This window comes from Sardina pilchardus, chromosome 10 (assembly GCF_963854185.1).
Source record: "Sardina pilchardus chromosome 10, fSarPil1.1, whole genome shotgun sequence".
Taxonomy (NCBI): Eukaryota; Metazoa; Chordata; class Actinopteri; order Clupeiformes; family Clupeidae; genus Sardina; species Sardina pilchardus.
The window spans coordinates 6117347-6139254 of record NC_085003.1 but is presented as its reverse complement, the minus strand read 5'-3'; the positions used below and the strand labels follow the sequence as shown (position 1 = coordinate 6139254).

Below are 21908 nucleotides of genomic sequence, written 5' to 3'. Positions count from 1 at the left end.
AATGCAAACCCCACACCCAGTCCACGCCCTGAGCCCAGCCACCCCCTCCGTCCCAGCCGCATTACAGTGGAGTGATGAATGGGGGCCGTTAAGCAGGAAAACTGATTAGCAGGCATTAGAAGTACATTTACAACGCCGGACATTGAGGAACCCTTCTCTCCTGTCAGCTCCCATCCCTCAGCTATAAAGTGCCCACTCGCATTAACACGCAACCGTGCATGTGCACATACAATACGTCAAAGGACGTAAAGAAATATGGAGGCTGATACAATCATCTACAAGAATTATGTGTTAAAAACAACAACATGACATGTAAACTGTGTGATTGTCCGTTCTCACTGATCTCTCCCAATAACCCACTGAGGGCTGAATATCCTCTCCACCTCCTCAACCCTGTTTCCACTCTCCTATCCCCCTGGCAGCCTGAGAGAGAGAGGGGGAGAGAGAGAGAGAGAGGTTGCATCATAATCTGAAATCCCAGATGATAAAACTAAGGATTTAAGGCCTTCTGCCATTGCAAAATAGAGACAGAGAGAAACAAGCATAATCTGCATGCATCGTGCCATTCTTCTCCCTTCACCGACATGTCTAAACCTAGAACAGTACTTTCTGCATGCCACAAAGACACACACTTAGAAGGGCCTGTTGTGTGGAAAACACTGCTGATTTAGCATAAAGCAATAATATATTTATTTCTTCTGCATAAAGTAAAATAGCATTATCAATCTAGTCCCCTTTCATCACTGTGTTTTAAACCTGAAACCCAATACAATGTTGTTAGGCATAGTCAATTTTTAATGAATCTACTATGGAACCCATCGTTCAGCACAAACCCCAATGTATTCTCTGAGTCGCTTGACTGTACCAGAATAATGGCTTCTGCGTGTCCACAACTGTGGTTTCCTACTGAGATCATAGTATTTGCTTATCTGGCTTTTCCTCTGAGCGCATCATGTTACCAGCTCTGTGATCAGCTAATTGCGCAGGAGTCACCCCACAGGGATGATGCCTCCGGGGACAGAATAGAGACATGGGGGAGAGTAGAGGGAGAAGACGAAACAACCATTAGTCATTCTTGAGTCATTTTAGATCATACCTATATCAAGTGACTACAACTCCCCATTAGATGCATCAAGTTGCACATGGATGTCATTTTCATAATCCATGGTTACACCTTACATTCTTATCAAATCAATTCATTTATATTTACCACTACTGAATCCCTGTTTAACTATCGGAGACAATTTGGAGAACAATTCTGAGGGGGCCCTCAACAACGCTTCCATGGTGACAGTGGCTCTGAGACCGCAGGTGTGCAGAGGAGGCCATTAGACTCCACCCCTCCCTGCCTCACCTGTAGTCACTCACTCTGCAGATTCTCAGGTATGGCACAAATGATTAAGATGCCAATTTCAACCTGCAAATCTCAAAATTGAGGTGTATCCTGCTATGGCTATCGCGTGATATGTTCCATGTTCCACCAAGGACATTGGTACATGCTCTCAAACAGTTGTTGGCAAGTCTAGAACCACCGGATCCATCGTGCCCACCAGTGTGAGTTCTACCATTGCCAAACACTGTGGGAGAGTGATGATTTAGCCAGGGGAGGGAGAATCATGCTTTCACTGCATGGTCACCATCAGATAGCCTCTTTATCAGTCACATACGTACGTACACACTTCCACAACAAATTACTGTATATATTGCATACTGTACATCAGGTGCATCTCAGTGTTCGCATGCAATCAATGTCTCAAGAAGTCTTCATAACAATAGGTTCAGATACAAGATGCACATCTGCTCAATTTCACAATGTGGTCATACGCTCAATGATAACCAATACAAAAACATTCAATAGCCTACTGATATTCCCACATTGTACTATTTAGGTCTAATGTTACTGCTGTGCTGCAAACAAAAAACTCAGACATCCATGGCAGTGAAAGACATCTGAGAAGATTAGCTGATTGATCCGTCACCCTCTGTAGACTTTCCAAAGGTATTGAACATTGACAAAATATTAATTATGCATTATGCTCCAAAAGAAAGAGGGGGACAGAATCTCACTCTGAACCTCTGTGGAAAATATCGGTTGTCTGTCTGTCTTGTCATATATTGGCACTACACATAATTGCTCAACTGATATATACAAAAGCAAAAATGTGCTAGTGCCAAAATAGGCTAAGAAGATATAAAGCACTATTTCAAAAATAGACATATTTCCACAGATATGGGGGGGGAAAAGTCAGTTTGGACAGAAACATAATGTGGTTCATTCTCTACTCTGTTTATGGCCCTTTGGTAATTCACTGACTGAGTGTGTTTACAGTGAATTCTACCAGTGCCATACACAGAACAGGAGTCAGAGTGTATCGGGCCCAGCAGACCTGGCTGTGGATGGGTTTAGTCACTTCTGATGGCGGGTCCAAACCTCTCAACAAAAAATAAGAATATTATCTGAACCCAGCACCTTCTAAAACCAGAAAGAACAAAATTACTGATCATATGCATAGCTCCATTATTAGCTATTCAAATACCATTTCAATATCATTCAAATGATCACCATAATATTTGGAAAATGTCTGTAGATTATCTTTGTTTTTGGGAAAAGCATTGCCACCAATTTTGTAATAAATACTGATTTCACTGTAGTCCAATACAGACCTAATAACAAAAAATAACTTTTAAAATAAATTAAAGGTAAGGACATGTTAAAAGAGCACAACCTTTACCCCTCATTTTGAACCTGTTCACCTGTTCACGAGTCCCCTTTTTGCCATGACATGTGCTCAATTCCCTTTAAATAATATAATGAAAAGAATGAATACTGAACACCACAACAACATACAATTCAAAAGACTAAACTGACAAGTTATATGTTCTAGTCTTGTCACTCTCTGTCAGTTGCTTTCAGACCATCAGCAACACACTCACAGTCTGCCATGATAACAGTCTGGACTGAATCCAGGGCGAAAATTATGCGCTAAGTGATTTTTGAGACGTTCAAATGTCTCCCTGAGCACTTCTCATTCTCCCATTTCCGCTGCAAATCAATAAACCCGCTCCAAAAAGCCTCTTCAGCTCGCCAAAAACAGAGGCGTTGACTTGGATTTGTACAGAGTCTACTTGAGTGAGAAAATCTTGGAGCAAAACTACACTGGCATTGGTGTGCCAGTTAGAACACATAGCCTACAAAAAGGACGTAATTAATCAAAGGAGAGGTAAAAAAAGAATACTTTTTAAACGTAACGTTTAAACTGTTCACATCTCTTCACAGCAGGATGGCAGCAAAGCTCGTTTAATCTTATTGTCTGTGATTACAGTCTCGTCCTCCAACTCCAGTTATTTTAGGAATGATTAGGAATACGACCACTGGGTTCATAGGAATATCCTACTGTTCTGTTGATGTAGAGATTCAGTGCGATATACCGGCTTTATAAATACGAAAAAGTTATCTCTGCGGCAAATGCACACTCTTCTCATCTCCAGTCATGATTAACCCACTCATTTAATCTCAACTATGTCCTGTCCCATTACCCCACTTGTTTCTGCTCTAACAAGCTAAACTATGGTATCCTACTGCGATATCTTGAGATATATTGTTAGCATTAAACGAGGATATTGTGATCACTGCACCTTACACGCGCAATACTCAAGAACAACACATGGTAAGAAAGAACAAACTCAAAGACAGTATACATCCATCATTGTAAAACACAAAATCGTTGTGTGCAACTAGGCCTACATTTTACATTCAGATGTAAATCATTTCAAGCTCGTCTTACCAGAAATTTGACATAGAATAAACCATTTAGTCATCTCTGGTTGATGCTCATGTCAGCAGCCCACCTGTCCTCCTCGGTCACTACGAAGGACAGTAGCTAGTTGAAAACGTCCCGGTTCCGTCCTGGGCAGCACAGGCTAATGCTAATACACTTAGGCTGGCTCTAGGAATCCTTCGACCCGGTGACAAACACTCCTGCTGTTCGTTTTGCGAAGACTGGGATTTGCCCATGGAAAGATAATTAGCTTGTAAGCATCTTACCCCAGTGGCAAGAGAATAATCCCTCCCTGTTCCTCTGCCTCTGTTATTTGTGAAGTCACATACTCCATTGCAGAAATGAGCCCAAACGAAACTTTCTGAAGTCTCACTTATAATTAAAATCAAGATCTTGCACCAAATAAATGTGATCTTTATAGCTTCACACTGATACGGACAATATGAGGAAACGCGTAAAAATGTTTTCTCTCCACCATGGCAGAAGTAGTTTTACATTGTACATCAAAATTGAAACTTTATGCTTTTATATTAATGTTACACAATTATATACATTTGTGCCTGATAACCATTAGGCATTTTGAATCCCTTGTTGCCTTGCTGCCTTGTTGCCCTGCCCCCATGGGCGGATTACTTTTTTTTGCGTGAGATGACATATTGTTAAACCTGCATCTTGCTCAGATAGAGACTGCGGCAGGATCAGATGACCCTATCCAGATGGTCAATACTGAGCCCAATCTACAATTACATTTGCAGGATAAGAGTCCTTTCTAAGCGCTTCCAAAACGAACGACTTGGAACTCCAGTAGCCTAATCTGCGTTCCAAACCACCAAACCCCGAATGAAGTACAGAAATAAATGTGATGTATAGGTTATCATATCACCTACCAACAAACGTGAAGAATTCGCTTAGAAGGTCAAACACAGCCCAATCAGAGACAGTCCATAGCCTACTCTTGACAGCATGCGCTCAACGAAGACTACAGACAGACTAGTGTCATAACTTTAACCCTAAAATTGCATACAACCTGTGTAGCAGTGCGCAGTGAAGTCGCTTCTCCTTGAGGCCCGCATCTCCGGTGTGGAGACTGGTGTGATGATGCCGTGCTGCACCTTTCCAAATATATGCACCTGCCCCTTACCCATACGCCTCTTTTTCGTTTAATGAGTACACTTGCCTGCTGTTGATAATTAGACATACGCAAAGCCTATTTGGAAAAACTGATCCCACATTGTCAGTCAGTTAGTGGGATCCAGTTTCAGCCTTTCAGATGGAATTGTTACAGTGAAATCAATCCACAGGTTCTCATTGTTTCTTCCGCACATTTTTAAACAGGGACAGGGAGCCTGGTAGACCACTGTTTCATCTTGCCCTCTTTGTGGACACACAGTATCTGGTAAACCTGACCATGGGGCAGGAACCCGAGATTGTAACGCGCGGAGGGGTAAATGGTGGCGGCGGCAATGGATATGTCTACCAATAAATATTTTAGCAAGTCCCTCAACCTCCGCACAGGTGAGATCTCCCAAGTGCCACAGCAACGAAGCCAACACAGGTGCATCTAATGGAAGTTAAGTTAACGAGAAATGAAGTCACGCGTGCATATTAACAAGGATGTCTATTTCAGCACTTTTATGTAATTTGAGGAATCTAATTATTTATCAACGGTAAAAAATATATATGACAACGTTATTGCATATTATAACGTTATGCCATGGCAACGTTAACAGATCTTCAACAGACCTGCAAAACAAAACTGTTTATTGAACTATACCCATTTCATTTGATCAAGAGCGTTTAACAGGTCCGAATTTCTTAGAATAGGCTATGTTATCATTTTAAAGAACACACACACACACACACACACACACACACACACACACACACACACACACACACACACACACACACACACACACACACACACACACACACACACACACACACACACACACACACACAGAGAGAGAGAGAGAGAGAGAGAGAGAGAGAGAGAGAGAGAGAGAGAGAGAGAGAGAGAGAGAGAGAGAGAGAGAGAGAGAGAGGACAATGCAGAAATTACGACTCTCTTCCCATATAAAGTCTGGCCTGAACTGGCATTGGAAGTTATACCTTATACCTTTTTAATGTATAAAGGCTCAGTTATTTGACCAGTGAGTCTTTGGAACATTTGCAGCTAAATTGTTTACATTTCTTGTAGCATAGCCTACTTAAGATGACGGGAGATGTGATTGAATAGCACAAAAAATGGGAGCGGTGCACGAATAATTTTATGAGGCTGCTGTACCCCTTTCTCCTGCCTGCCTTTTCGATTTATCTAGGCTTTTAAGACATTTTGCTGGCTAATCTTAATTGAAGGAAAATATCTACAGTAGCTTATTGGCTACCAGTGCTTAAATATGAGTTAGACTATCTCTCAAAGAAACGAAGGCTATTTCCTTTTAAAAAAAAACAGTTGAGCAAATCCGCTCCAGGAGAAGTAATTCATTTTAATTGATGATATTAACTTATTTCTGCCTCGCAAAATGTGACCCATACTGTTTTGACCCCGTTGCATCATACAGCTGTCCCACTGACTGATAAAGCGAACGAAAAAAAGGATGGTTAATGATGCATAAGTGGAGGCATCACTGAGAAGCCTAGTCGAATGTCACTCACTCGATCCTTTTGGTGTTCATGTAGCCTAAGCCTGCTATACTTTAGATTAAACTTCTAAGATCAGTGTAAGCTTATCAGGCTTATAGCATCCAAAAACATTAGACAAACAAAAGAAAAACTAACGAATTAAAAACATGTTACAACGTTATGTGAAAATTATACAGTTATTATGGGCCTCATCTAAACTGCGAATGGTTAAACTATCTTAACACCAAGGGTCATCTTTGCTTTCTCCAATGACAGATACACCCCTGCCTTTTTTATTTGCTTTGACATAATCTTCGAAAAGTACTGCAAAAAATACTAGCCTATACAATGAGCTCAATGAATTGGAGGATAAAATCCGGTTGTAGGCTATGATTAAGCATCTATAGCTCTCGGTGGACACCTTGTGGTCAATATTGGACAATGATATTTTAAAGTATATAGAAATGTAGTTTATGTAAGGTTTAGGTTTGATAACATATGTTGAATGTGTTTCTTAACACTGTGGCAAAGAAGCAATCTATTTCACAATAATATAACTGCCATAAATGACATCATTGCAAAATAGGCCTATGAATGAATAATACATAGTAATGTACATTATACATATGTACAATTTTTTATATATGGAATTTCTGATAATCTTGAGACTGTTTTGTATTTGTTAGCCACTTAGTTATGCTTTTAAATGATAATCCTTCCACCATTTCTTGTCTGAAGTGCGTTGACTAAGTCCCCCCTCACTGTTGTGGGATATCTCCTCTTGAGCGTACAGTGAGGCCCGTCTGGCTCAAGCTGAGTTGAATATTCCACCTCACGTCCTCCCCTAGATATTTCTCTGGGTTCGACACTCACAACCTAGACTGGGCTGGTCTGCTGCCCATTCCTGCAGACTCTTGGCTTGTATACTTCCTCCCGTCCAGTTTGTGGCGAGACTCAGGCCTCGCTCTGTCTCCATCCCTAAGTTGCCTCAGTCAGTTGTGGTCTGTTGTTGTCCAGAGATGCCTGGTTGTGGTAGGCTATGTTAACTCAAATGAGCACATGTAACAACACACATGTATGCAGCCACTCGAGGATATTTAGCAATCTGAACATCTTCGACTTCCCACAGTTCTGTCCACAGATTTCCTGGAACCATCCTGATTGTCCACATTGTCAACTATTGAAAAAGTGAGAGAGACAGCAATCAATTAGGACAGGAGTATACCAGACCTGCAGCTAATGTGTAAGTAGAAGAGCTATGAAGGAGATGAGGGGGAGCTTGATGTTTGATGAGGGGAGAGTGACTTATATGCTTATATATGCTAACATATGCTTCATTTATGTTTTGTATACATAAAACAGATAATACATTTACACATGCTATATTATGTTGTCAGAACAACAACCACAACAATGGACGCCACAACTGATAGACAAAGACAGAAAAAGAAGAAAAAAAGAAAGGAAAAATAAGGGGTGCATCACGGTATAATTATTATCAGTAACTAGGGTGGATCAACAACAGTCTAAACAACAGATATACTGTCACAGTTCCTGGCCCATTCACATATTGTACAAAAGGGTTTCATATTTTGTCAAATATATGCACAGAGCAATTGAGAGTACATCTAATCTGTTTTAGCTTTATATTTCGCATGACGTCTGTAATCCATTGATTATTTGTTGGAGGAATTGAATCCTTCTATTTTAAAAGAATGACACGTCGAGGGGAGGAAGGCAATGACCCTCTGTAGGTGTGTTAGGAGACTGGACCCATCATGATGCAATACTGAAGATGGCGATCGTTGGAGAGGGTTGAAGTAAGAGGCCAGATTAAGACAAGACCATAGCATAATGGTAGATCACCTGTCATCACAAATAGGGTTTATTGTTGGAAATAGTTTTGCTAATCTAACTTTGGAGCCATGTCCCATTCTTCATCTGAAAGTGTATCCATTATCTGTAAATAAATAATTGACACCCAATCCTTCTTTAACAGATTGACCCTTAACAGAGAGTTAAGACAAGACAAAAGGGGAGTGTTTGGGAAATTGGCAAATTTCTTACGTCCAAAATCCCCGAAGTAAGTAGCGGAAAAAGTGTTCAAAGCTTGCAAAAGTATTTTTTCTATAGCGAAGTCCTGAATGCTACATACAGTATACCTTTATCATGCCAGCTCTGGAAGCCTCTATCTAATAAAGATGGCCGGAAAACGTGGTTATTTGTTATGGGAGAGTAGGATGAGATGCTCTGGACACCTAAGCATTTGTTTAAATGTGTAATGACTGAGTTACAATTACATTTCCACTCACATTATTAATCATTGATGTCAGGTATGTGTAAAGTAGGGAGGCAGTGTGGACTTCTTGTGACCTGTTGAAGTCACACATGGGCAATGCCACTCCAATCTTTCAACCACAGGGAGAAAGCAGATTTGCAGCCCAATAATATGAGCGTACCAAATACCAAATGAGGTTTGGTAAGGAATGTTCATCTTTAAAGAGTTTATTTCCCCAGTACTGATTACATTTAATTTATACATTTACCATGGCATCACATTTGTCAATTTCAACATTTGAGATGTTGTCTATGTCCTTTTTGCTGCTACTGTGTGAGCAGACACACCCTCCATCATTGCTTCCTGCTCTTTCTTTGGCACCATCTTCCTCCAGCTGGGGACCTTCCTCTCAGTCCTCTGCTTCTCTCCTCTGCTCTCCACCTCAGTGCCAGATCTCTCCATCTTGTCCTCGTAATCTGCCCATGCTCACTATTGTTTTGGTTCTGCTCTCACCTTGGTCATACTTTGTGTAACCTACTGGCAATAGATGTACAGTATGTGTCTTTACATGCTAGGTTATTCTTTAATGTGTTTTACTAAAAGAACATTTCACATTTGCATTCAGTCCTGACTGTATTTTAAGCATTCACAGTAGCTGTAAAGACTTTTGGTATAGAACTGGCACGCTAATGATACAGACCCAAATGAATTGAAAGAAATTGAGAAAAAGAGAACAAATTGAAAAAAATGTTTTAATTGTATCTGACCACTTAAATCACATTAGACCACTTTAAATGACTTCAAACTAGAAGGGCATACAGAGAGGGTAGAAATACTAGGGCCAAATACTAATTCTCATAACTCAAATTAATAACAAAATGAATGGGTCTGGCCTGTGACTGAATTTGCAAATGGATTTGTCGACTGCTCCACACCCAGTTACAAAAGTGCACTTTTGATGCCTGAACACATGGGGGTGCTTTAGTGACAGTAAAAGATGCTGTTTTGTACAATAGGGCACTTTTTTCTGAATGAAAGGCAGTATTTGGGATTTCTATTGATTTAATTGAGGGCCAGTTTGGAGGTACAATGTAAATGTAAAAACAAACATAGTTAAGTGCACATTTTGGATCTATTGTTTAAAACATCAGTTGTTTTCACTGTCTAACAATTCCCAATATATCTGATTCCAACTGTTTATTTATCTATTTATTAAGTCTTATTATTATTATTTACTTGATATGGGTGATGCTACTATCCAAAGTGACTTGTCTATAATAACAGGGCCAGTCTCCTCAGAGCAAATTAGGCTGAACTGCTCTTCTCAAGGATGATGGCAGACAGGAATTGACCCCCCAGCTTTTCTGAACACTACACGGTAGCTCCTCACCCCCTACACTGTCACCAACAATATGAACGCAATGATGAACACAAGACTGCATTTAGAGAATGCAAGGACCTCTCAGGACTCTATGGGGATGTGAAAGTGTAGCCGCATCAGTGTTTGAATGTTGTCGTTGCCCTCCTCTCCGTATCTGTTGTGGGAGATAGCGGGCCAGCGTGTGGCATAGCAGCACGCGGACACTGGGCGTTTTTTTTTGCGAGAGGGAAGCGTGTGCGCTCCTAATCGCCAGCCGCTGCTCCGAGGAGCTGCAGGGCACGGCTCCATGTTCCTCCCTTCGCCCCAGCAGCACGCTCTCTGTCTGCTCCTGATAAAGCAATCAGCCTGACGCATGCAAGGCACACTAGCGTGGCCTGTCGCCGGTGTCCTTCGCTTCTCTGTCCTGCGGCGGCTGAGACGAAAACAACGGGCTGTCGTCACCGTCTGACTGTTTGCTAAAGATGATTAATGAGCGTCAGCTGTATTAATTCACATCTGATCAACAGGCTATTGATCCGCTTCGACTCATGGTTAGGCACCCTATGAGAGCATTCATCAGTGTCTCTGAGGTCAAGGGGTCAACTCTCATGACCTTGTGCTTAATTAAGATATATTTGGCCTGTCTGGGTTCAGCAATGGAACGCTTGCAGTATCTTTGCTCATATCCCAAAAAACAAGCTTCAGTTTTTGATGACAGTCATTCATTAATATCTGCAGGCAGTACATTGATTGGTAACAAAAGCAACTTCCTTTTTGACATTTCAAAAATGACACTTGACAGGCAGTGGCATGCATTATGAAACTACAGAGTGGTGATTAACTCATTGAACGACTGTACAATCTGAAAGAGAAACACTGGATATTTTAATGTTTTTTTTTTTCAATTCCTTGAAGTGTCAAGTCCTTGCATATTACACAATCAAACCATGCTACACTCAATTCTTCTCCCTATCCTCCATTATGGCGAAATTGTAGAGAGTGTGCTAGCTTAATACAATAGAAACAGCCAGTGTGGCTGGCATAATATGATTTCCCAGTCTTTTATCCTCTGGCTGAACGAGAGCGAGAGAGAGAGACAGAGAGAGACAGAGAGATGGATGAAGAGAGATGATGGGATTTTTTCAGAGAACCAGGAATCTGTCCTCATATTGAAGGACATTCGAGAGAACAATATCCATCTTCCTGGCAGGAAAAAAAATGTGGTTGAACAGAGAGTCAATTTGGAGTGAATTCTCAAATTGCGACGACTCTCTTGAGGGGAAAACATTGTATATAGGGTCTAGGTGTGCAGGAAATTAGAAAAACAACCTGGGGCCATGACAGAGAAGCAGCAGGCAACACAACAGATATGGCCTCATCTTCTCAAATTATTCTAAAGAGATGAGATGAAATGAGGCTCTCAATGCAGCAAATGGTTTCCTGATCTTTGCTTTCTATTTTAGGTGCAATTGCCCCCCCCCAAAACACACACACACACACACATACACACAAACACACAAACACACACACAAACACACGCACACGCACACGCACACGCACACGCACACGCACACGCACACACACACACATTATCCTGCCTAGCTCTCAACACATGGCCTGATTGACTATCGTTTTGCATTAGGGTGAACAGTCAGGGTCAGCTCACATTCCTCACATCGCCAGGCTGAATGCGTTGTCAAGCCTGCCTCCTTGATCTGGGTTCGTTGCAGAAAGACGTGGTTTAGAAAAGAGAAGGTGTGTCGGTGAATACTGAGAGCATTTCCCAGCCCCAGCTCTACTCCAGGAGACATATTGATGTCTCTTTGACTGATAAATACAGTTTTTTTCCATCCCTCTGGTCTTTTGACGAGCTCTTGAGAGGCACTGGGTTGCTGTCATCCATTCTAACTTGTCTGTGTGTGGCATGTAATTAAAAGTTTGGACTGGTGAGATAACTTTCTCTGTTTGGACCAAATCTCATTGGAACTCAATAATAGTTTTCAAGACCTCAGGGGCTGGACTTTATTTCAGTCCAATCATAAGATTTGGACCTTTTTTCATGTGATTGACAGGTGTGGAATACAAATTATACACAGCTCGTGTAGGAGTCACTTATGTTCACATATTTTGGCAGCAGTTTGAGCAGGGAGAGTTGAAATGAGAAATGGTGTTTTTTTTCATCAAATGCCAAAATGAACAAATGGGGAATAGCCTCTTGCAGTCACACCATACAACTGGGATGCACCATACAACTTTTGGTCAGCTGATATTTCGGTGGCCTGGTGTGATATTGATCTTCCCTTTAACTACATAGAGTATTTATCATAAGAACCAATGTATTTCTTTGCCAAACCAAAGAAACAATATGTTTGCCTACGGTTAGGGGTAACCTACTAAACAAGCAGTAATATAAATGAGCCTCAGGTTTGCAGTATTGGCTTTATAAATTCACACAATGTATGCCGAGTACAGTAAAAGCTTGCTTCTGAGGATCGTGCAAACAATCAGATCTGATTGATCAGTTATATCTGCAGAATGAGAATATTGCTGTGGAAAACTTGGTCTCGGTGCCAGATAAGATGAAAACGTTTTCTGATGCATTCCCACTCAGCTTGCATGTAGTGTATTTCCATTCTGTCCAATGCAGTGCAATGCCTGAACCAAAAATGAGACCGAAAATTAACTGATGTGGGACATCAGCCTAATAGGCTGTAAAAGAGGAAGTCAGACTGAAATCAGTTAATTAATCAGTTTATAGCATTACATCATGCTGCACCAGCAGCAATTAAGGTCTGGGGGGGGGGGGACAATAGGAAGGAGCCAGAACAATAGGAAGATGGACACTGGTCCTCTGGTTCTGCAGGGCACACATTTCTGAGCGTTTCAGACTGGCAGTGAACAGCACAGAAAAGAGACACACAAAAACAACTAGCGGGCATGTTTGAGGATCTGTCAAAGCAGCGGAGCTCTTGTCAGGTTGGCGTGTCTCTCCCCCCCTCCCCCCCTCGCTGCTACTGCCAACCCGTCCCTGGCGCCACTCCCATCTCCACTTGTAATCATGGCTCTGGCCGCGGGGCAGGGAGGCATCCTCGCGCCGCTCTACAGCAGGGTCATAAAGCAGCCGCCATCAATATTCCTAAATCAGATCTCCGCGCAGCTGCAAAGCATGGCCCCTTGACCAGCATTACATAACGGCGCTCGAAACCTCCTCCCAAGTGTTCACTGTGCCGCAGCCCTAGAGTAAACCGAACGTCTCTCAAGTGTTGGGAGTTTGTCTCTTCAGCAGGCTTTTGTTGAATTACGTGGACTTGTTTTGCGTCCACAGTGTACACGTGAGGATTTGGGTATATGAAACTTTGTGTAAATATCATGAATCAGCCCCCTCATCTTCCTTTGGTTTTAAACATTGACAGACATGTCCACTTATGGTCTACTTTCATAACTTACACAATACGCTACTCTAGTTGACCTTTTAACAGAAATACCATGGAAAGTGAACTAAGACATTCAGCGTTGGACATTGCCAGGGCCATTTTTCTTTCTGGCATGTTTTGCATGAAAATGGATCACAGAGAAGCTTGAAGGTGACAAGAAACAAAGAGGAGCCCTATGACTCCATACACTCTTAGAAAAAAAGATGCTATATAGAACCAGAGATGGTTATATTGCATGCTTCATATGGCACCCCTAAATGCTTCGTTAAATCAATTTGAAGGGTTTATCAAAGGAACCCTACAGGTTCTTTAAAGCCTGCATGGTTCTGTTTAGCACCCCAAGAATCCTATTTTTAAGTGTATCTAGACAAAAGCATCAGGTAGAAACCAAACCTGGAGTTATTACCGTAAATATACACAAATGTACTGATGCCTCTCTGAGATGATAGAGGTCCCATATAACGTGAAAAAAACATACAGCTGCTCTGTATGGTATGATCTACTTGACAGCTTCTGGATGACTTCATGCAACCCTGTATTTGGCCTGGGAGACAAATGTTTCTGTGACATAAACGATTGTGATCGATGTTTGACGCGCAGGGAAATTCACACCAGTTCTGTGCAGAGCTACGGCAACCGCGACCCCCCCCCCCCCTCCCCCCTCCCCCTCCGCCCCACCCGCTGGGTTCTCTCCCCCGTATAACTGTCTGGCAGAGACTATTGATGTGCATGTTGTTGTGATACCAATAAATTACAAGTGAATGACCCCCATCTGACATGGGGCTGTGGCGGTAGCAGCTGTTGATGCATTAGGTGCTCACTGCAGTTAATGGGTATGGGGGTTGTGACTCTGAGAACATTATATGTGGGGTTTGAACCCACAGAGATTAGACTGATGCTGGCTGATGCATGATACCCATGGATACACACAGGCTCACCTGAGAGACACCTAGCAGATGCCAGAACACTGCTGTCAACCATGATCAACATCCACTACAGTTTCCAGCAGTGCACTTTTTTTAGTAAAAGCAGATGCATTTCTCTCTGTCTAGATAAAGTATCGGTCTCAGCAGAAGTGTGAATTACACTGAGGATGATTTAGCTTTGCCAAAGGGCACTGTCTCCTCTCTCATCTTCAAACCACATGTTATCCCATCCCCACCCCCCTCTCTTCCACAGCTTGCTTTTCCCTCTCTCATCAAGACAGACGGCCATCTTTCGGTGAACTCTTGACCTTGGCGAGGCTCAGAGCAGAGAAGCTACAGTCCCAAGAGGCCTCTGTGATGGAGACTGACTGACACAATAACAAATGTGAGCCCGTTCTCATTTGTTATGGATCCGCTGTAGTTTGGAGTACACAGGACCGCAGGGATGACTATATGCAGGCGTGGAAACAGTGAAACACCATCTGATAAAGCAACCAAGCAGGTTCATTTTGAACAAATATATTATAAATGTACAGATATTACATCACTTACAGTCCTAATATATGTATTTATTCATGATATATACAAATAGTCTATGTACACAAAGTAGATTTCTACAGTTACAAAAAGCCATGCATTATCTACAGCATAAATTATAGAACAACTCTATGAAATCTACCATACTCTGTCATAAAGTCAGAATAAATAGTAATAAATAATCTGTCTATTTCTCTTTTACACTTTTGATACACACGTATTTGCATGACACCTTTTTGATAAATGTCTTCCCTTTTTGTTTCCTGATGAGAACACTGTTTGTGTCGGTCAGTTTCTGAAAAGCAGAGAGTGTATGTAATGTCCGTCACTCAATCCATGTCCACTGAGGACAAGCATTTCTGCCTGGCCTCGTGGTCCTCGAACGTGACCTTTTTGTTCTTCTTGGGGTCGATCCACGAGTTGCGGATGACGGCGTTGTTGGGCAGCGGGTCGGACTCGATGATGGACACCACGCGCTTCTTCATCTTGCTCTTGAGCACCTTCTGGAACTTCTGCCGCGTGAAGGCGTAGAGCAGCGGGTGGAAGATGGTGGTGCCGTAGGCCATGACCAGGAAGCCCAGCCGCAGCTTGAGGGTCAGCCGGCTGAGGCCGGAGCTCAGGATGACGGCGTTGAGCACCGTGATGGGCGTCCAGCACAGCAGGAACGTGGAGATGATGAGCAGCGACATGCGGAAGACGCGCCGCTGCCTCTCCCGGCGCTCCCGGTGGCGCTTGACGGCGCGTCGCAGCGCGATGATGACCGACACGGACGTGCGCATGCCCAGCGCGGGCAGCCGGCTGACGCTCTGCGAGGCGTCGGCGGGCTCGGCCTGCGTCTGCGCCGGCTGCTGCGGCGGCGCGTGCTGCGACGTGGCCGTCAGCGAGATGTTCTTTTTCCGCCGCGACTTCTTCTTCTTCTGCGAGTTGTGGAAGCGCGTGCCGATGCGGATGTTGAGCGCCTGCAGGATCTTGTAGTAGGTCACCAGCATCACCACGGCCGTGAAGATGAAGATGGGGATCTGGGCCAGCAGGTGGTAGTACAGGCCCAGAGCCCCGTAGTCCTGCTCGCCCGCGTCCACCGTCGTCGCCGTCGCCGTCGCCGCCGTCTGGTTCCGGTCGGGCTGCGGCTCGGGCCCGAAGAAGCCCACCTCCACGAAGGGCACCAGGAAGCTGAGGAAGGACAGCACCCAGATGGCCCCCAGCAGGGCCACGGCGCGGCCCATGGTCAGCACGCGGTTGGCCGGCTTGACGGAGATGTCGTAGCGGTCCAGCGTGATGGCCAGCACGTTGGCGGCCGTGGCCACGCTGGCGAAGGAGACGCAGGCCTCGTGGAAGCAGCCCACCAGCGCCACGTCGCCCTCCAGCGACAGCAGCACCACGGCGATGGTCAGCGGGATGCAGCACAGGCACACGATGACGTCCAGCACGTGCAGGTTCATGGTGACGATGTTGCTGACCGAGTTGACCAGGTTGGACTTCATGCAGTAGAGGGCCAGCACGGTCAGGTTGCTGCTCAGGCCCAGCACGATCTCCAGCATCAGGAAGCCCGTCAGGGACACCTGGAAGCTGACGGGGTAGGTGGCGCTCGCGGCCAGGTTCATGTTGGGACTGACGACGGACTCAGTGTTGTCGTGCACAGTGACGTTGCTCATGGTGGCTTCTTCCAGCGCAGGGGGAACATGCATTATCCTGTGACGGAGAGACAGAGAGAGGGGAGGTCAGGTTAGGACACACTCACAGAGCATCTTAAATCAGCTATGCTTGATATACTTTGGTGTTGTGGCACAAGGTAGAAAATTGTCGATCCAGTATCCAGTAGAGCCGGGCGAAAATCACAAGAAAAGAAAATTCTTGCCTGTCAGAAGACACGGCTTATCTCCTTCCAATTCCACCTGTATTGATCTGTCATTTATCTCAGGTAGATCTTGTCACCTGGTTGCCAATAAGCTGATCTGATATGATTCTGTAGTTGCAGCTAACAGCCTGGTGGTGTTGCTATTGTCAATCTATATGTTTTTAGCTTTGTAGTATTTTATCAAGTGCATGTCTAATCGCAACACATTCATTTGTTTTGGCAAATACGTGATTCGAATGTATACAGACACAGACACAGACACAGACACACAGACACACAGACACAGACACAGACACAGACACAGACACAGACACAGACACAGACACACTCACTCACTCACCCTTCCCCTGGGCTCAATCTACACCCCAGGGCTTGGTGTGTGGGCCACAGACATCTTGACAGGATCCAGCTGGGTTATCCAATCCCAGCATGGCCTCTTCAGCGGAACGACGCACCACCTGTACTCCACTCAGTGGCACACCTGTTCGCAACCCAACCAGCATCTGGTCACTCTTCACTCAATAGAAAAGATCAGTATAGGCTCCTATTCCAAGACCAGTGTTCTTCTTCTTTTTTTCTCTTTCTCACGTTCTCTCTTTCTTCTTGATTGTATTAGATGATGAGGAAAGTAAAGGCAGATAAGCACGTTGACCGGGGGACTACCCAGTCTGTCCACTGTTTATGATATTTATAATTCCCCCAATGACAGGGCTTTCAGAAAATACACACAACAGCAAAGGTCAGATTCTCTCCCCCATAAAGCATTAGGCGGTTATGGGGAGATATTGACTGTGGTCTCCAGCCAGATAGACCCATTCGCTGTTCAGCGCAAACACTGGTGCTTTATGGTGTTTACTTCTGCCCCTCAATGAACAATTAATCCATCCATGATAGCGCCATTATCAAAAGACAGCACAGCGCCGTGTTCGGGATTCTCAGCCCCAGGTCCACCAGCAGCTACTCCGGTGGTCATTCGGAGTTTTTATCACAGTGCACGCAGGATTAAATCCTCATCGATTTTCTATGGCAGGCCAGCGATGACACCGGTCTGGCCGGTCAGTAAGCCGGTGGGGTCAGTGAGTCTGAGGGATGGGCATCTCTTTTCCTCCCCCTCTCTCTCTTGCCCTTTCTCTTTCTGGGGTCTCGTTGCTGTAGATGACCTTTAAGCTTCCCGGAGGTCACCTCCAACCATCCTAACAGGTCACCTCACAAGCCAGGAGAGCTGTGGCTAGTTCATTAACATCCACTAGAAAACACGACATCCATCCTTTTGAGCCAGGAGTACACTGCCGTTGAAACCCATGAAGGCTCAGCTAATACTATATTTTGCCTTTAGTGGTGTGTGTGCGTGTGCAAGTTGGTTTGCATGCAAAAGTAACGCTTGGGCGCGTGTTACTGTCGCGGCGTTTTTGAGCAATTGGCTCAGTGTTTCGCTTGAAGGTCGTTGGCCTGTAAGGGAAATAAGAGGGAGTCCATTAGCCAGTGGTCTTCCCTGGGGAGCCGGGGGCCGGCTGGTGGTGGTGTGTGGGGGGGTGGGTTGTCGAAGGCGGCGGAAGAGACGCTGTCGGCTGATTTATGCTGGGACCAAGCCCCGGAGAGAGGCAGGGCAAGAGCAGCAGGCCTGGGTCCACGCCATCTCCACGTCAGGCTGTCCCCCGCTCCGGTCCCCGAACAGGCGCTCTGCAGGGAGAGGAAACACGCGAGATGGGGTCTGAGTCGAAGCTAAACAACCATCCATCACAACCAACCAGGCATGGTGCTACAGCAACTTTTAAATATAGCGACTGCCATTCAAGACCTAAACACATTCCTTTAATTTTCGCCCCGGAAAAGGAACTGTGTGTATGTGTGTGTGAGTGAGTGAGTGTGTGCGTTTGAGGGATGTGAACCTCTGGAATCTATTTGGTGGAAAAAATGGAATGAAAACATTATAGACACTATTAGGTGCACAAGCAGATAAAGAATTCTTCCCAAGTCAAGTCAGTCAAAGTAAAGGGTAAAGGTTGATAGGGTCTGGGTGACAGAAACAGGAAACAGGACAGGAAATGACAATTTAGGCAAGAATATCAAGGCATCCAAAGGTCCCCCAGATGTCATTGTGATGGTGTTGTCTATGTGCAGCTGCACTATAACACCTCTGCCTCCTACACGCCGCCTCTCTCACGGAACATCTCAAAAAACCCTTAGGACGGATGCAGTGCTGCACACAGACACACAGACACACACACACACACAACAATGCACACACACGCTGCCCTCACTCAAGACTGGTGACCACGGGAGCGAGTGGTCGGCAGGCGGGCAGGCTGTCAGCCCGAACCGCAGCGCTCCGTCACCTTCCCTGGTAGCGCGTCGCTAGAGCACTGAGAACACCGCTGAGTCGGAGCCGCGTCCGGGCCACGGATGGACGCGGAAAAGTAGCGACGGGGCTCAGCTCAGCTCCGGCGATTGTTTAAAAATACATGTAGGATGGAACAGCAGGTGCAGAATGTGTGTGCATTTTGGAGGCCATTGAGAGATATTCTGTCCAGATGTCAGAATCCAAATCTAACCTAACTGATTTTTCTACTGTGCATATGTCACAAGAAACACTCTATGTTCACTCCGAGTCCATAACATTTGCACTGCATTTAGTGACTACTTTCCCTATTTATTTCTCTAATTCTTGATGAATGTTTGGCATAGACACATGACATGCTCATTTCTCACAGCGCATTATTTGCATTTTCCATTTTCATGAAGCGCTCCTGTGCACACATACCTCATGCTGTTCCAAATCTTTCTTCTTCTCAGTGTTTATCCGGGCAGCAAAGACGGAAGGAGCGAGTGTGACTGCACGCAACTGTCAAACAAACCCCTCTGGCTTCAGGAGCACTAACTAATTGCCAGGTCCTGCTAATGAAATTCAGCTCTGCTCCAGAAACAGTTGGGTCTCCTGACTCCAGTGGGCTTTTCTCCTGTATGAAGGCGTCCCAAAGACCCAGTGAAATCCAGAAGTGTAAGCGTGCCGTACTCCCAGTGTCCCACAGTGGATGTGTGCCAGTAAGGAATTGTTGAATGTCATTGGCAGTGAAACAAGGGGTCATTTACCATCCCAAAATCAATGCATCCCGCAATCCAGAGGCAGTGAAAAGAGAGAGAGGGGGAGAGAGTGAGAGAGAGAGAGAGAAAGAGATGGACCATGCAACTATGGGCTGTCCTGTGGCAGAATCGGACCATCCCACTTTTCCCCTGTCATGCGATTGCAGTCCTCCCGTGGACTGCCTCTGTTGCGCTCTCTTTGCTGTGCTGTGCAGCGCGTGCAAGCAGTCCTACTCCAACACTCACTCTCTCTCTCTCTCTCTGTGTCTCTCTCTCTCCTCCCCTCTCTCTTTCTACTCTCCTCCTCCCCTCCCGCTCTCTTTTCCTCACTGCGGCGGGTTGCGGTGCTCCCTGCTGCCCTGATTGGTCTCCTGTAATAGGCTTAACCCTTTCCTCTCTGTCCAGGAGCCACGCCACTTCCTTTTGTTCCAAGCACCCCCGCCTCCCCCCGCCTCCCACCCCCTTCTTCACCTCCCCTGCTGAGCATCATTCCTCACTAGGTCCTGGACGTCCTCCGCGTGTTGGTGTAAGGGAGCTGTATCCATGGCGAAATGATACTGTAATCAGGGAGGGGGGTGGGGGGGGTTCTGTGGTCAGTACACAGAAGTGTTAGTGTCTCAATACAAGCCAAGGGTGCAGACAGTGGAAGAGGGAAATGGCTGTGGACATCATGCCATTACTTATTGATGCTTGATAGTGTTATAAAAATGAATCTCAGCCCGCATGGGAGATATGGGGTGGTGGTGGTGGTGGTGGTGGTGGTGGTGGTGGTGGTGGGGCAGTGGGTGAAGGAGAGGATGGAGATAAGACTCGGAGAGCACTGATGAAGAGATTCTAAGATGCGTCTTCTTTTTTCCTTCCTTCCTTGCTGCCGTGTAAGGGGCGGAGAGTGGCCTTGATTGATAGCTTCAATTACATGGCGCTGTCAGATTACAGAGGGAATGGTCACCCTCCATTTGTTTTGTTTGCCTCATTTGCCAGGTGTGATAAGAGCCAGGGGGCATCTTCTTTCAGAGGGGACAGTGATGTGATGTGTGTGTGGGGTGGTGCTGGAGGAATGGGGCGGTGGCGGCGGGGGTGGTGGGGAGTGGTGGTGGCCATGGAGCAGGATAGCTGTCATCGTGTGTTCCACTATCCGTCTGCAGTAACCTCTGCAGTTATTGTGTCGCGCAGGATTATATTTGTGCTGAGTGGAGACAGTGCACTGACGTACCTTCTATACAGTTGGGCACTTACATGGAAGACAACTCACCTACCATCAGCATGTTTTTGTTTATTCAAAATGTAATGATGAACAGCTGTCATATTCATTCACATACAAAGCCATGGATGTCCTCCCAACTGCATATGAACAGCATGGGGAGAGCCTGTTGGGGCTCATTTGTGTCACACACAACAGTCCCAGGCACAAGAAACACTGCAAGCCCATCAGATTCTACACAATAACCAGTATTGGTGAAAATGCTATTGCAGCATTTTATCATGTTTATGGTGTTAGAAACAAAATACTGCAATACGTGTAGATCGTTGCCTGTATGTACTTTAAATGTGTGTGTGTGTGTGTGTGTGTGTGTGTGTGTGTGTGTGTGTGTGTGCGTGTGTGTGTGTGTGTGTGTGTGTGTGTGTGTGTGTGTGTGTGTGTGTGTGTGTGTGTGTGTGTGTGTGTGTGTATATGTCTGCGTCTATTGTGTGTCTTTTAAGGGCGACCCCGGCTGGCAGGTAGCTCTTAAGGAATCACTTTCATGCTCTGGAAAGTGGTAAACATCCTTCAGAAAAGGCAGTTTTTCTGTCGGAATTCAGTAGAGAAAGCCATTAATATTTCACAGAAGTATTAATATTTCAGCCAGGCTGCTCACTATAGTCCCAAGACTCTGCAGTCTGATATTCGTTGTTTTATTCTGCCTTTTTTGTGCGCGTGTGTGAAAATGTCTGTGTCTGTATGGGGAGGACAGAGGAGAGTGCTTGATGATGAAAGAACGTTGATTGCTGAAATGTGGTTTCCATTAGTGTGTGTAACCTTGTGAATTTGTTGA

The 21908-nt window shown here is 45.0% G+C and overlaps 1 protein-coding gene across 1 annotated transcript; it reads right to left on the bottom strand.

Annotated features, from left to right (window-relative positions):
- Window positions 1-14942: 14942 nt before the first annotated feature.
- gpr22b (G protein-coupled receptor 22b) lies at window positions 14943-18293 on the bottom strand. Its single transcript, XM_062547558.1, has 2 exons — window positions 17135-18293; window positions 14943-16628 (listed from the first exon to the last, which is right to left on the bottom strand). The coding sequence occupies exon 2, from the start codon at window positions 16622-16624 to the stop codon at window positions 15269-15271; it is 1356 nt and encodes a 451-aa protein (XP_062403542.1). The 5' UTR covers window positions 16625-16628; window positions 17135-18293; the 3' UTR covers window positions 14943-15268.
- Window positions 18294-21908: the final 3615 nt, after the last annotated feature.